General features: G+C 47.3%; 1 protein-coding gene across 1 annotated transcript; it reads left to right on the top strand.

The window, feature by feature from the left end:
* The first annotated feature begins 692 nt into the window (after positions 1–692).
* Positions 693–1,115, top strand: LOC147965521 (uncharacterized). Its single transcript, XM_087530493.1, has one exon. The coding sequence runs from the start codon at positions 693–695 to the stop codon at positions 1,113–1,115; it is 423 nt and encodes a 140-aa protein (XP_087386619.1).
* Positions 1,116–13,250: the final 12,135 nt, after the last annotated feature.

Below are 13,250 nucleotides of genomic sequence, written 5' to 3'. Positions count from 1 at the left end.
AGTGGCAGCGGAGGCACCACACGTCCCGCCGACACTCCGAACGGGGGTGGTCGCCCATGCAGCGCAGGCACTCAGCCACGGCGGGCAAGGGAGCTGGCCGGGGGAGGCGGGTGAGGGCGAGGGGTGCGCAGGCGGACGACGCGGCGCCCGGCGATGACGCGGGCGGCGCTGACCAGAAGCCCTCTCCCACCCGCCCTCGTCGGCTGGCGTGGCCTCGGTCATGACCCGGTGCACCTCGGAGCGGGGTCCAAGGCGCACGACGAGCGGGGAGGGCGGCAGCGGCGGGGTGGGGGAGGTGGGCGCCGAGGAGCAGAGGGCCTGGCGGTAGGAGCGGTCCTCCGATCCGGCCGAGGATGGGCTGGATTCCATCCAGCAGAGCGCACGAGAGCGGCCAGGGGCGGAGGGGGAGGGGGAAGGAGAGGCCATGGTGGGCAGCGGCACCGGAGCGGCGGCCGCCACAGATCTGGTGTACGCCGGGGCCGGAGTGGCCGTCGGCGGCGCGGGTGTGGAGCTAGGGGCCTTGGTTTCTCTCGGATCTAGATGCTTTAACTGGCTTTGTTCTATTTGTCGAGACAAACCACTGTTCTGCATAAAAAGCCTTGTTCCATGGATCGACCGCCAGCCCACTCTGGCATCTCATCTAGCGATCGTGGGCGCCTGACAGCGCCAAGTTCTTTCTCTGGCTCGCCTCGATGGATTGTTGCTGGACGGCTGAGCGCCGCGCTCGCCACGGATTGCCTCACAATCCCCTCTGCAAGCTATGCGGCCAAGAGCTCGAGTCCCTGGATCACCTGCTTGCCCGGTGCGTCTTCTCCAGGATTACTTGGCATGAAATCCTCTCATGGTGCCGTCTACCAATCCCTACGCCATGTTCCACCGACGACTTCTTCGAATGGTGGTGCAAAACCAACAACACTGCCCCGGCCTCGTATCGCAAGGGGATTAAATCGCTCATCGCGCTCACCGCCTGGTCCATTTGGAAGCATCGCAACGCCGCTAACTTCGACAATGCCCGGCCCTGTAACGATGATCTTGCTCGCACAATCAAAGATGAGGCCCGCCTGTGGGCACGTGCTGGAGCAACTAAGTTAGCATCCATCATTCCTGTAACCTAAGACTTATTATAGCGAGGCTAAGCATCCTCCCCTCTGCTCATGTTGCACTCTTCGGGTCGCCTGATCCCTAGAGTTGCACCCTGTACTACCCCCTATCAATGAAATGATACGCAATAATGCGTATTCACCAAAAAACTTCTTGTATGTTTATTAATAAGAGGTTTCTGAGTCGGCATGCATGAGCTAAAACCTTACCAACTTCGCAGATTTCCTAATCCCTCGTGTGCCAATTCATCTATGCTTTGAGAAAATGATGAATTGTTGGATTTTGAAAAAGCGCGCAAACATTCACTTCTATAAACACACGTACACGCACCATAACCATGTGAGACAATCAGCCAAGAGACTAAGCCGACTGGTCTTTAGATTGACGAAGTTGCCATAATCATCTCATAGTCGACGGGCACGTCATTCCATTGAGAAAATAACATCGAAAAACCTGAAATAGGTATAGAAAATATGCGAGCATCCCTCCCAGGTTTTTTTAGAGGTAAAGCATTTTAAAAATTAAAATAAATGAAACAAAGTATGGAATCTCATCTGCAACAACCTGCACGATACAGTTTGGTGGCACCTCAAGTCACTCTTTAATCTTTATTCATTTGAATGCTAACCCCTTCCTTTGTTAATCTATGCGATGCTGCATTAGCCGATCTACGAGCCCATCTCACCTTAAACCCTTGTCGAGTCTGTAGTAACTCCTTAACTTCCTCCATTAGTTGACCTACAACCGACAAATTCTTTCTCTTATCATTGACCATCGCCACCACCCCTTTGTTGTCTAGCTCGAGGTGTATCTTCTCCATGTTTTGTTGTATTGCTAGTTGGACCGCTCGCTGGCTTGCCAATACTTCTAGCAACTCTGGGTCAGAAGTGCCTGGGAGGAACGTGCACGCCCCTCCCCTATATGCACCATCATGGTCCCGCAAGACCACTCCTCCTCCATTTAACTATAATTTTGAAGTAGCCCCGTCGGCATTAACCTTGATCCAACCCACCTTGGGTGGCTTCCATCTTTCTACCAGCTTCGGTTCCACAGTCCGAGTTGTTCTTTGGTGCACCGCTCTCCACTCCTTCATGTGATCGTCAATCCGCTCTGCCACAATCTTTGCATCCGCAATTTTCTTTCCATCGCGCGCCTCATTCCTAGCTAGCCACAGACTATAGGCCCTGCACCATTGTCTCACGGTCAACATCACTAGCATTGGCGAACCATTCCTTCAACCATTGTGATATGTGATACGTCCCAAACGTATCTAATTTTCCAAACACTTTTGCTCTTATTTTGGACTCTAATTTGCATGATTTGAATGGAACTAATCCGGATTGACGTTATTTTCACTAGAATTGTCATGGTGTTGTTTTTGTGCAGAAATAAAAGTTCTCGGATTGAGTTGAAAATTTATGGGGAATTATTTTTAGAATATATAAAAAATATTGGTGGAAGAAATTATCAGAGGAGGCCCACCAAGGCGCCGCAAGCCCAAAGGGAGCGCTCCTGAGCCCCTGGCAGCCCCCACAACCCTAACTCCAACTCCATAAGTACCTATTCGCCAAGAAAAAATCAGAGAGAAGGAATCATCGCGTTTTATGATATGGAGCTGCCACCACCTCCTATTCTTCATCGGGAGGGCTGATCTGGAGTCCCGTCTGGGCTCCGAAGAGGGGGATTCGACGCCGTGTCATCGTCAACCTTCCTCCATCACCAATTTCATGATGTTCACCGCCGGGAGTGAGTAATTCCTTCGTAGGTTTGCTGGATGGTGATGGGTTGGATGAGATTTATCATGTAATCGAGTTAGTTTTTCTAGGGCTTGATCCCTGGTATCCACTATGTTCTGAGATTGATGTTGCCATGACTTTCCTATGTTTAATGCTTTTCACTAGGGCCCGAGTGCTATGATTTTAGAGATGAACTCTTTATGTTTTCATGAATATACACTACAAAAAAACACACTTCCGTGATGATACGTGTTTGTCACAGTAGGTCACGTTTTTTGTCATGCATGTACATCCATGACGATAGTCATACCTGTGCTGTCGTAGAAGTGTTCCATGACATTACCAAAATTATCATCACGGAAGTGTCCATTTCCATGACGATAAATGGTGCGTCATGGAAATGCTTTCATCAAGGGTAACCGACATGTGGCATCCACCGTAACGGGTCGCCATTAAGCTATCGGGTTTTGGTTTGGATCCGATAACCCGTTAACAGCCCGAACAAATGGGGATTTTCCACGTGTAAAATCATCATTGGCTGGAGGAAACATGTGTCTGCTCCTCGATGGGCCAGATGTCGTCATCCAATGGAGGAGACATGCCTATGATATATCGACACGTGGCAGGGCCCAACAGAGGCCCATATAGGTTAAAAAGGCTGGCCCAGTCAAAGGCTTGTAGTACTTACTCAGGTACTAGTGGGCTAGCCCAATAACTGCCTGTTTAAACATGGCCCATTTACGGCCCGAAGCCAGATCTGGCTCGTTAATTGTTCGCCGAATATTTGAGCCTAGTTACGGCCCAGTGATTTTTGGCCTGTTAGAGGTCCGATGTAGACATGGGCCCATTTCAGCCTGGTGTGTCTTTCGGCTGGGAATGGCCCGTGCTGCCCATGGGCCATATATGGTCCGATGCGACATCCGGCCCACTAACGCCCGGTGATAAAGGTGGCAACAGTTCAACCCAACGTGACTTTTAGCATGTTAAAGGTCTGTCATATAATTTGGCCCGTTGATGCCGGTACTAAGCTTTCGGCCTCTTAAAGGCCATGATATCAGTGGGCCAACTAAGGTCCAAGATATGTTTCGGCCTCGTAATGGCCCGTCATATAATTGGGCCAAAAAAGGCCCGGTCAACATTTCAGCCTGCTGAAGGCCCATCGACGACTTGTGAAAATTGAGGCCCAACATGCATTTTGGCATGCTAAAGGCCCATGGTTTCTTCTGGGCCATAACAGGCTAGCGGAATATTCAACCTGTTAATGGCCCAAAGCTACATGGGCCCAACTAAGCGTTGGGTCCACTAAAGGCCCAACTAAAATTTGGGACGAATATAGGCCCGATTAAGTTGTGGGCCTGGCACAAAGTGTGAAGGCCCCAATGGCCTTCCAGGCCCAAGAAAGTTGCAGGTCGGCCCAATTGTGGCCCGCTAAAAAGCAGGCCCGTTAGAGGCGAATGTTTCGGCCCGGTCGACTACATCAGATTTTTTTTCAAATAGCGAATGATGGCAGTAACTAGTAGGAATTAAGAACAAACCTACTCTATACAATAAAGAAATTGTGGCATAGTAACTTAGAATAAACCTACACTATACAATAAAGGATTTATGGTATATTACATCCACCGGGCGTTGAAGTTCGCCATCAGTGATCATAAAGCGCAACGAAGAAGCAGATTACAAAAACTAGGCACCATTGCAATGTAACAAAATAATACTGAACCAAGATCACTTCCAAGACAGTTCAAGAAAGGTTAGCCTTGCGCGGGAACTGCTGCACAAGCTGCTGAGCAAGGCTGTGAGACCGGCCTAGCATGTCGGTCATAGCTTCCAGGTGTAGCTATTTAGCAATGAGGTTCTCATTAGTGTTCTCCGCAATATTTCTTAGAGATAGAACTTCAAGTGGAAGTTGAGTTGCAGAATGCCTTTCTACTAGAACTTGGGACTGAATAAGTCAAACTGATTCAGACAACGAATTCTATGAGCTTGTCTGACTGCTAGTCTCAAGTAACTTGAACACTGCATCAAGACAAGACTTTGGGTTTGTCTCGCTATGTTCAAGATGTTTTGCATTCTTTGCTAGAATATATGTTGGGTTTGTCTCACAGCCTTCAGCAAACTTGTGCATACCATCAGGCATATCACCCTGAAACAAGCAGAGAGATGACAGGTTTTGCACGTGTATAAACAAAGATGATAACTGTGCTGTCAATTCCATCCAATTTCAAATTAGAAAATAAAGAGTAAGTTCAAAATATCAATAGCATAATTTGGCATTATTCATAATGCGGGGAGCTTCACCACACTACTGGATTACCATGTCAACATAACAAGCATAGATGAAGGGAAAAGACAATCATTGTATCTATTTTGGTTAATGTGCATGACATGTTGTTCATATCATCAGCCACATCAGTAAGATAAAACAGGAGACGACAAGGTGCAAACGTGGGCTACTTCACCACACACTGAATTATAGATCCACAAAACCAAGCATACATATCGGGAGTATTGAGTAATGTGCATGGTATGAATAAGGAATTTGGTTTTACAAGTAAAACTTGAAACTTACGGGTGCGAACATGCATTCTGATAGAAACAGCAAACTAAACAACAATTAACGATACGGAGTATGAGCAAATTAAACAACAGTTGAGGATAAAGGCTCTAGAAGGACTGACTTACATTAACAGTTAACACCGACTTTATAATGCCCTTCTCCATGTTAAGGGAAGGATAACTCACGAATTTCAGCACAGAATCTTCTTCATAAGCATTGCATGTACTCTACATTTTGTAGAGAGTAATTATAGATATGATAATACTGGAAGGGATAGAGGATAATGAAGATAAGATGTTGTCGGCGTCCTGGGAACAGGGGTACCCAGACTTGCCTGCCTGCGGCCCAAGGCGTGGCTCATTCGGCAGCCTGGTACGACCCATCTTCAGCAACAACCACTCAAGACCCTCGCGAGGGGCCAAGTCTCGCGAGGCGGACGACACAAGACCTCCTCCGGGGTGGCCTCACTAGGCTAGCTCCCGAGGAGCGGAGATATCTATGCAAGGGGCACCTCACGAGGTCCGCGTGACGTGAGCCATGACGACCAAGGTCAGGCGGGCGCTAGTGGGCACATGGTGCCAGTTTCCTCTTTGGTGCTAAGGAAGCAGGCGCAGACGAGGAGTCTCAAGGCATCAGGCAAAGGTTTCCATATCGGTGCAACAAGACCAAGACCAGCAGGACGGTAGGACAGAGGTCACCGCGGAGCCCACAGTGGCGTCACCACCAGAGCCTTTGGCAGGCGAAGACCACCTTTTGTCAGGATAACTTGTACTAGTTGTCCCCCTTCGAAATTGGCTGTTGTGGGGTGCCTTCCTGCCAAAACATTTGGGAGGAGGACCAGGGCCTCTATAAATAGGACAACCACCATCATAGAGGGGGATCAACTCATCTTAGATCAGATCCATTCCACCAAGGCCATCTCACCAGCTCATCAAGGTCAAGAACACCTCTCCCCAGGAGGTTGTTCGCCCACTATACTAGTTCATCCTCAGCCTACAAGGCAATCCACCACACCACACTGGAGTAGGGTATTACAGCACATCGGTGGACCGAACTAGTATAAACTCTTGTGTCTCTTGTTCCTTGGGTTCGGTGAGCTAGGCCTAGAGATCGTTGCGAGAGTTAGCGGGAGAGAGAGAGAGATCTTCATGAGCACCCCAGTGTTCGAACCTCAAGGGTTTGCTGGAACCCATGATCCGACATTTGGCGCGCCAAGTAGGGGTGCGTCGAAGCTTCGCCTCTCCGCTTGCTTCGTCCCGCTCCATGGCAGACGACATCCCTCCGATTAGGCCAGGGGGCACCTGCGGATGCGCCGTGGGCGTCTGGGCCTTCACCCATGCCTTGCGGTAGGTGCGGTGGCCGCGCAATTTCAAGCCGGAGATGCCACCCTGCTATGACGGCGCGGCAGATCCGACGGCCTTCCTGCAGGCATATGAGGAGGTCGTCCTCGAAGTCGGAGGCGACGACCAGGTCATGGCCAACTGGTTCCCGCTGGCCCTGGCCGGCGCGCCACATGCCTGGCTGCTCAGCTTGCCAGGATCTTCTGTGGCCTCCTGGGAGGAGCTGTGCCGCCTCTTCGTCGCGCGCTTCATGGCACAGGCTCCTCTCGCCGTAGCAGACCTCCTCGGTGGTTCACGGGCGACACCTACAGATCGCCACATCAAGCAATTCTTCCGCTAGGTGGGCGCCGCCCGCATGCAGCCAGGGGCTCCCCCGGGATGGGCGGCGCCCCAGGCTGACCTCACATTCAGCTCGGAGGACCACCCAGCTATCACTACGAGCTCGGGCGCGCTCCCAATGGTGTGCACACCCACCATCTGCAACGTGGCGGTGACCAAGACCCTCATCGACGGCGGAGCTGGCCTCAACATGCTCTCTGTGGAAGCCTTCGGCTTGCTTCATGTACCATACGGCAGGCTCCGCCCCACCAAGCCTTTCTCCGGGGTCGACATCGGCTCCACCAGCCCCCTAGGGCAAATACGCCTCTCGGTCACCTTTGGTACCCACGACAGCTACCGCACCGAGCTGGTCGACTTCAACATCGCCCACATCGGCCTCCCGTACAACACCATCCTCGGGTACCCTGCCCTGGCTCAGTTCATGGCAGCGACCCATCCAGCCTACAACCTCATGAAGATGCCCGGGGGCAGCGGCATTCTCACCGTGGACGGGGATACCAAGGAATCCCTAACGGCTCCGAAGCTCGACTTCAGAGCCGCCGCGGTAGCGCGCCCAGTCGATGAGGCCACCCTGGGGGCTAAAGGGGCCGCGCCAGCAAAAACTAAGCAGTTGTTCACTCAAGATCGGGATGAAACCAAGCAAGTGCCAGTTGAGGAAGACGGGACCTCGGGAGCCACTTTCACCATAGGCGCCAACCTCGGCCCCGACCAAGAAGAAGCGCTGGTGAGACTCTTGCGTGCGAACAAGGAGATATTCACCTAGGAGCCCAAGTAGCTGGTGGGAGTCCCAAGAGGTGTAATCGAGCATCACTTAAGGGTGTGCCGCAATGTGCGCCCTGTGAAGCAGAAGGCGTGACGACAGTCCATGGAGAAGCAGTCCTTCATCGTCCAGGAAACCCGCAAGCTACAAGCTGCGGGTGTCATCCGCGAGGTCCGGTACCCAGAGTGGCTGGCGAACCCCGTCGTTGTGCCCACGAAAGGTGGGATGGAACGTATGTGCGTCGACTTCACCAACCTCAACAAAGCCTGCCCTCAAGACCCGTTCCCACTTCCGCGCATCGACCAGATTGTCAACTGCACCACCGAATGCGACCTGATGTGTTTTCTAGATGCCTTCTCGGGTTATCACTGGATCAAGATGGCGGTGGAGGACGTGGAGAAGACGGCCTTCCTGACCCCATGCGGAGTATATTGCTACACCTGCATGCCGTTTGGACTGCGCAACGCTGGGGCAACCTTCCAGCGGCTGATGCACATCGCCCTGGGCCAGTAGCTTGGGCGGAACCGCTAAGGCCACGACGACGCACTCGGACAACCAGACCCCACAAGATGGCGTCTCTAGGCCCGCAGAGGCCATGGTGGGCAACCAAGCTCCTGAGGCCCCCGTACCTCGGGAGGCGCCACAACCTCTGGAGGCCTTAGGCTCCATCGACGCTCCCGCCCACGTCGAGCACCCAGTCTACTTCGTCAGCATGGTACTACGAAACACAAGGGCATGATACCCCATGACGCAGAAGCTCATGTTCGTGCTCCTGGTGGCCTCATGCAAGCTATGTCACTACTTCCAAGGCCACCCAATTAAGGTCGTCTAAGCCTACCCACTAGAGAGGGTGCTCCGGAGCCCCAATGTAGCGGGAAGAGTCGCCTGATACGTCTCCATTGTATCTACTTTTCCAAACACTTTCGCCCTTGTTTTGGACTCTAACTTGCATGCTTTGAATGGAACTAACCCGGGCTGACACTGTTTTCTGCAGAATTGCCATGGTGTTATTTTTGTGCAGAAATAAAAGTTCTTGGAATGACATGAAAATCAATGGAGATTATTTTTGGAATATATAAAAAATGCTGGCGAAAGAATCAAGGCCAGGGGGCCCACACCCTGTCCACGAGGGTGGGGGCGCGCCTACCCCCCTGGGCGCGCCCCCTGCCTCGTGGTCCCCCTGGTGCTCCTCCGACCTCAACTCCAACTCTATATATTCGTATTCGGGTAGAAAAAACCAGAGAGAATGATTCATCGTGTTTTACGGTACGGAGCCGCTGCCAAGCCCTAAACTCTCTTGGGAGGGCTGATCCGGAGTCCGTTCGGAGCTCCGGAGAGGGGAATCTGTCGCCATCGTCATCATCAACCTTCCTCCATCACCAATTTCATGATGCTCACCGCCGTGCGTGAGTAATTCCATCGTAGGCTTGCTGGACGGTGATGGGTTGGATGGGATTTATCATGTAATCGAGTTAGTTTTGTTAGGGTTTGATCCCTAGTATCCATTATGTTCTGAGATTGATGTTGCTATGCTTAATGCTTGTCACTAGGGCCCAAGTGGCATGATTTCAGATCTGAACCTATTATGTTTTCATGAATATATGTGAGTTGTTGATCCTATCTTGCAAGTCTATAGTCACCTATTATGTGTTATGATCCGTTAACCCCAAAGTGACAATAATCGGGATACTTACCAGTGATGACCGTAGTTTGAGGAGTTCATGTATTCACTAAGTGCTAATGCTTTGGTCCGGTACTCTATTAAAAGGAGGCCTTAATATCCCTTAGTTTACAATAGGACCCCGCTGCCACGGGAGGGTAGGACAAAAGATGTCATGCAAGTTCTTTTCCATAAGCACACATGACTATATTCAGAATACATGTCTACATTACATTGATGAACTGGAGCTAGTTCTGTGTCACCCTAGGTTATAACTATTGCATGAGGAATCGCATCCGACATAATCATCCATCACTGGTCCATTGCCTACGAGCTTTTCATATATTGTTCTTCGCTTATTTACTTTTTCGTTGCTACTATTACAATCACTATAAAACCAAAAATATTACTTTTGCTATCGTTACCACTACTATCATATTACTTTGCTACTAAATACCTTGCTGCAGATATTAAGTTTCTAGGTGTGGTTGAATTGACAACTTAGCTGCTGATACTTGAGAATATTCTTTGACTCCCCTTGTCTCGAATCAATAAATTTGGGTTGAATACTCTACCCTCGAAAACTGTTGCGATCGCCTATACTTGTGGGTTATCAAGACTACTTTATGGCGCCGTTGCTGGGGAGCATAGCTCTATTCTTTGAGTCACTTGGGATTTATATCTGCTGATCACTATGAAGAACTTGAAAGATAAAAAGAACCAAGATTTTCCCCTCAACTACGAGGGGAGGTAAGGAACTGCCATCTAGCTCTGCACTGGATTCACCTTCTGTTTTGAGTAAACTTGCGACACCTACTCATGCTATTCATTCTGATATGTCACATGTTATTGATGATGCCACTTCCGCTTTGCATGATACTTATGATGAAACTACTTCTATGCTTGATAATTCTGTGCCACTAGGTGAATTTCTTGATGAACAACTTGCTAGGGTTAGAGAGAATGAAATTATTGAAACTAATAATATTGATGAAAGTGATGATGAAGATTCTCCCCCTAGATATGAATTGCCTATTGTTCCCGAGGGCTATGTCATGAACGAAGAAACTGCTAGAGACTTTTTAGCTTGCAATGATAGATATGATCTTAAGAAATTATTAGCTAAGTTGAAAGAAAAGTCTTTGAATGCTAGAATGAAATATGACCCTGCTTTTTCTACTTCACCTATCCTTATTTCTGATAAGGACTATGATTTCTCTGTCGATCCTGAGTTAATTACTTTGGTTGAATCTGATCCTTTTTATGGCTATGAATCTGAAACTGTTGTGGCACATCTTACTAAATTAAATGATATAGCCACCCTATTCACTAATGATGAGAAAACTCGCTACAACTTCATCCTTAAGTTGTTTCCGTTCTCATTAAAGGGTGATGCTAAAACATGGTTTAATTCTCTTGATCCTGGTTGTGTGCGTAGTCCCCAGGACATGATTTATTACTTCTCTGCTAAATATTTCCCCACTCATAAGAAACAAGCTTCCTTAAGGGAAATATATAATTTTGTGCAAATTGAAGAAGAGAGTCTCCCACAAGCTTGGGGGAGGTTTCTCCAATTACTTAATGCTTTGCCTGATCATCCTCTCAAGAAAAATGAAATACTTGATATCTTTTATAATGGACTAACCGATGCTTCCAGAAACCACCTGGATAGTTGTGCTGGTTGTGTTTTCAGGGAAAGAATAGTTGATCAAGCTGAATTGTTGTTGAATAATATGTTGTGTAATGAAAATGATTGGACACTTCCTGAACCAACTCCTAAGCCAACTCCGAAGAAAAGGGGTATTCTATTTCTCAGTCCTGAAGATATGCAAGAGGCAAAGAAATCTATAAAAGAAAAAGGTATTAAAGCTGAAGATGTTAAGAATTTACCACCTATTGAAGAGATACATGGTCTTGATAACCCGACACAGGTAGTAAAGGTAAATTCTCTCTATGGATTTGCTGAAGGTGATATTCCTTGTAATAAGTGTGCTAGCCAATGCTTAGATGAGTTTGATAATTTTATCGTTAAATAATAAAACTTCAATGCTTGTGTTGGTAGACAATTGAAACACAATGCTGATATGCTTGAGCACTTGAGTGATTATATGTCTAGAGTTAAAGGTGAACTTAAACTTATTAGTAAACATGCTTCTATGGTTACCACTCAAGTAGAACAAGTACTTAAGGCTCAGAATGATTTGCTCAGTGAATTAAATAATAAGAAAAATGATAATGCCGTTAGAGTTATGACTAGAGGGGGTAAAATGACTCAGCAACCTTTGTATCTGAGGGCCACCCCAAGAGAATTGAGCAAGATTCTCAGAGAACTAATGTTGATGCACCTAGTTCTTCTTCTAAGAAGAAGAAAAATGATAGGACCTTGCATGCTTCTAGTGAACCTGTTGTTGAGTGTTGACACACCTGAGAATCCCAATGATATTTCTATTTCTGATGCTGAAACACAATCTGGTAATGAACATGAACCTAGTGATAATGCTAATGATAATGTTCATGTTGATGCTCAACCTAGGAATGGCAATGATGTAGAGATTGAACCTGCTGTTGATCTCGATAACCCACAATCAAAGAATCAACATTATGATAAGAGAGACTTTGTTGCTAGGAAGCACGGTAAGGAAAGAGAACCATGGGTTTAGAAACCCATGCCTTTTCCTCCTAAACCATTCAAGAAAAAGTATGATGAGGATTTTGAGCGCTTTGCTGAAATGATTAGACCTATCTTTATGCATATGGGTTTGACTGATATGCTTAAAATTAATCCTTATGCTAAGTACATGAAGGTATTGTTACTAATAAAAGAAAGATACCGGAAGCTGAAATTCCCACCATGCTTGCTAATTACATTTTTAAGGGTGGAATACCAAAGAAACTTGGGGATCGAGGAGTACCAACTATACCATGCTCCATTAAAAGAAACTATGTTAAAACTGCTTTATGTGATCTTGGAGCCGGTGTTAGTGTTATGCCTCTCTCTTTATATCATAGACTTGATTTGAATAAGTTGACACCTACTGAAATATCTTTGCAAATGGCTAATAAATCAACTGCTATACCTGTCGGTATTTGCGAGGATGTGCCTATTGTGGTTGCAAACGTTACTATTTTGATGGACTTTGTTATTCTTGATATTCTCGAGGACGATAGTATGTCCATTATTCTTGGTAGGCCCTTTTTGAATACTGCAGGGGCTGTTATTGATTGCAAAAAAGGCAATGTCACTTTTCATGTTAATGGTAATGAGCATATGGTACACTTTCCGAGGAAACAATCTCAAGTCCACAATATTAATTCTATCGGAAAATTTCAACAATTACTATTGGAGGTTTTGAATTTCCTCTTCCTACTGTCAAGAAGAAATATGATATTCTTATTGTTGGGGACATGCATATCCCCGTTGAGGTAACCTAGTGCTATTCGAAATTTCTCCAGTTTCATGCGATTCGGAATGAGTTTGTTAACAAGACTTGATCAACCTTGTTAGTGGATTCCTTTTGATGAGCACGAGATGGATGAAGTTAGAAAGCACAACCTTCTGTACCCTCTTTTTACTTTCTGTTATTTATATTAAATAAAGAAAAAATAGTATTTACTGTCTATTTTCTGAATTATCCTTGCAATAAAAAATACCCCAAAAATAAAAGTTCTCGAAATGCCCTGAAAATGAAATATGATTTTTTTCCAAAATATTTAAGAATTACTGGCACTGAGAACACACCAGGGGACCCACCATGTG

The sequence above is a fragment of the Triticum urartu genome, chromosome 6A (genome assembly GCF_056163025.1).
Source record: "Triticum urartu cultivar PI428250 chromosome 6A, HENAU_Tu73, whole genome shotgun sequence".
In the NCBI taxonomy this organism is placed as follows: domain Eukaryota; kingdom Viridiplantae; phylum Streptophyta; class Magnoliopsida; order Poales; family Poaceae; genus Triticum; species Triticum urartu.
The sequence above is the reverse complement of the archived record's forward strand: the minus strand, read 5'-3'. Positions and strand labels throughout refer to the sequence as shown.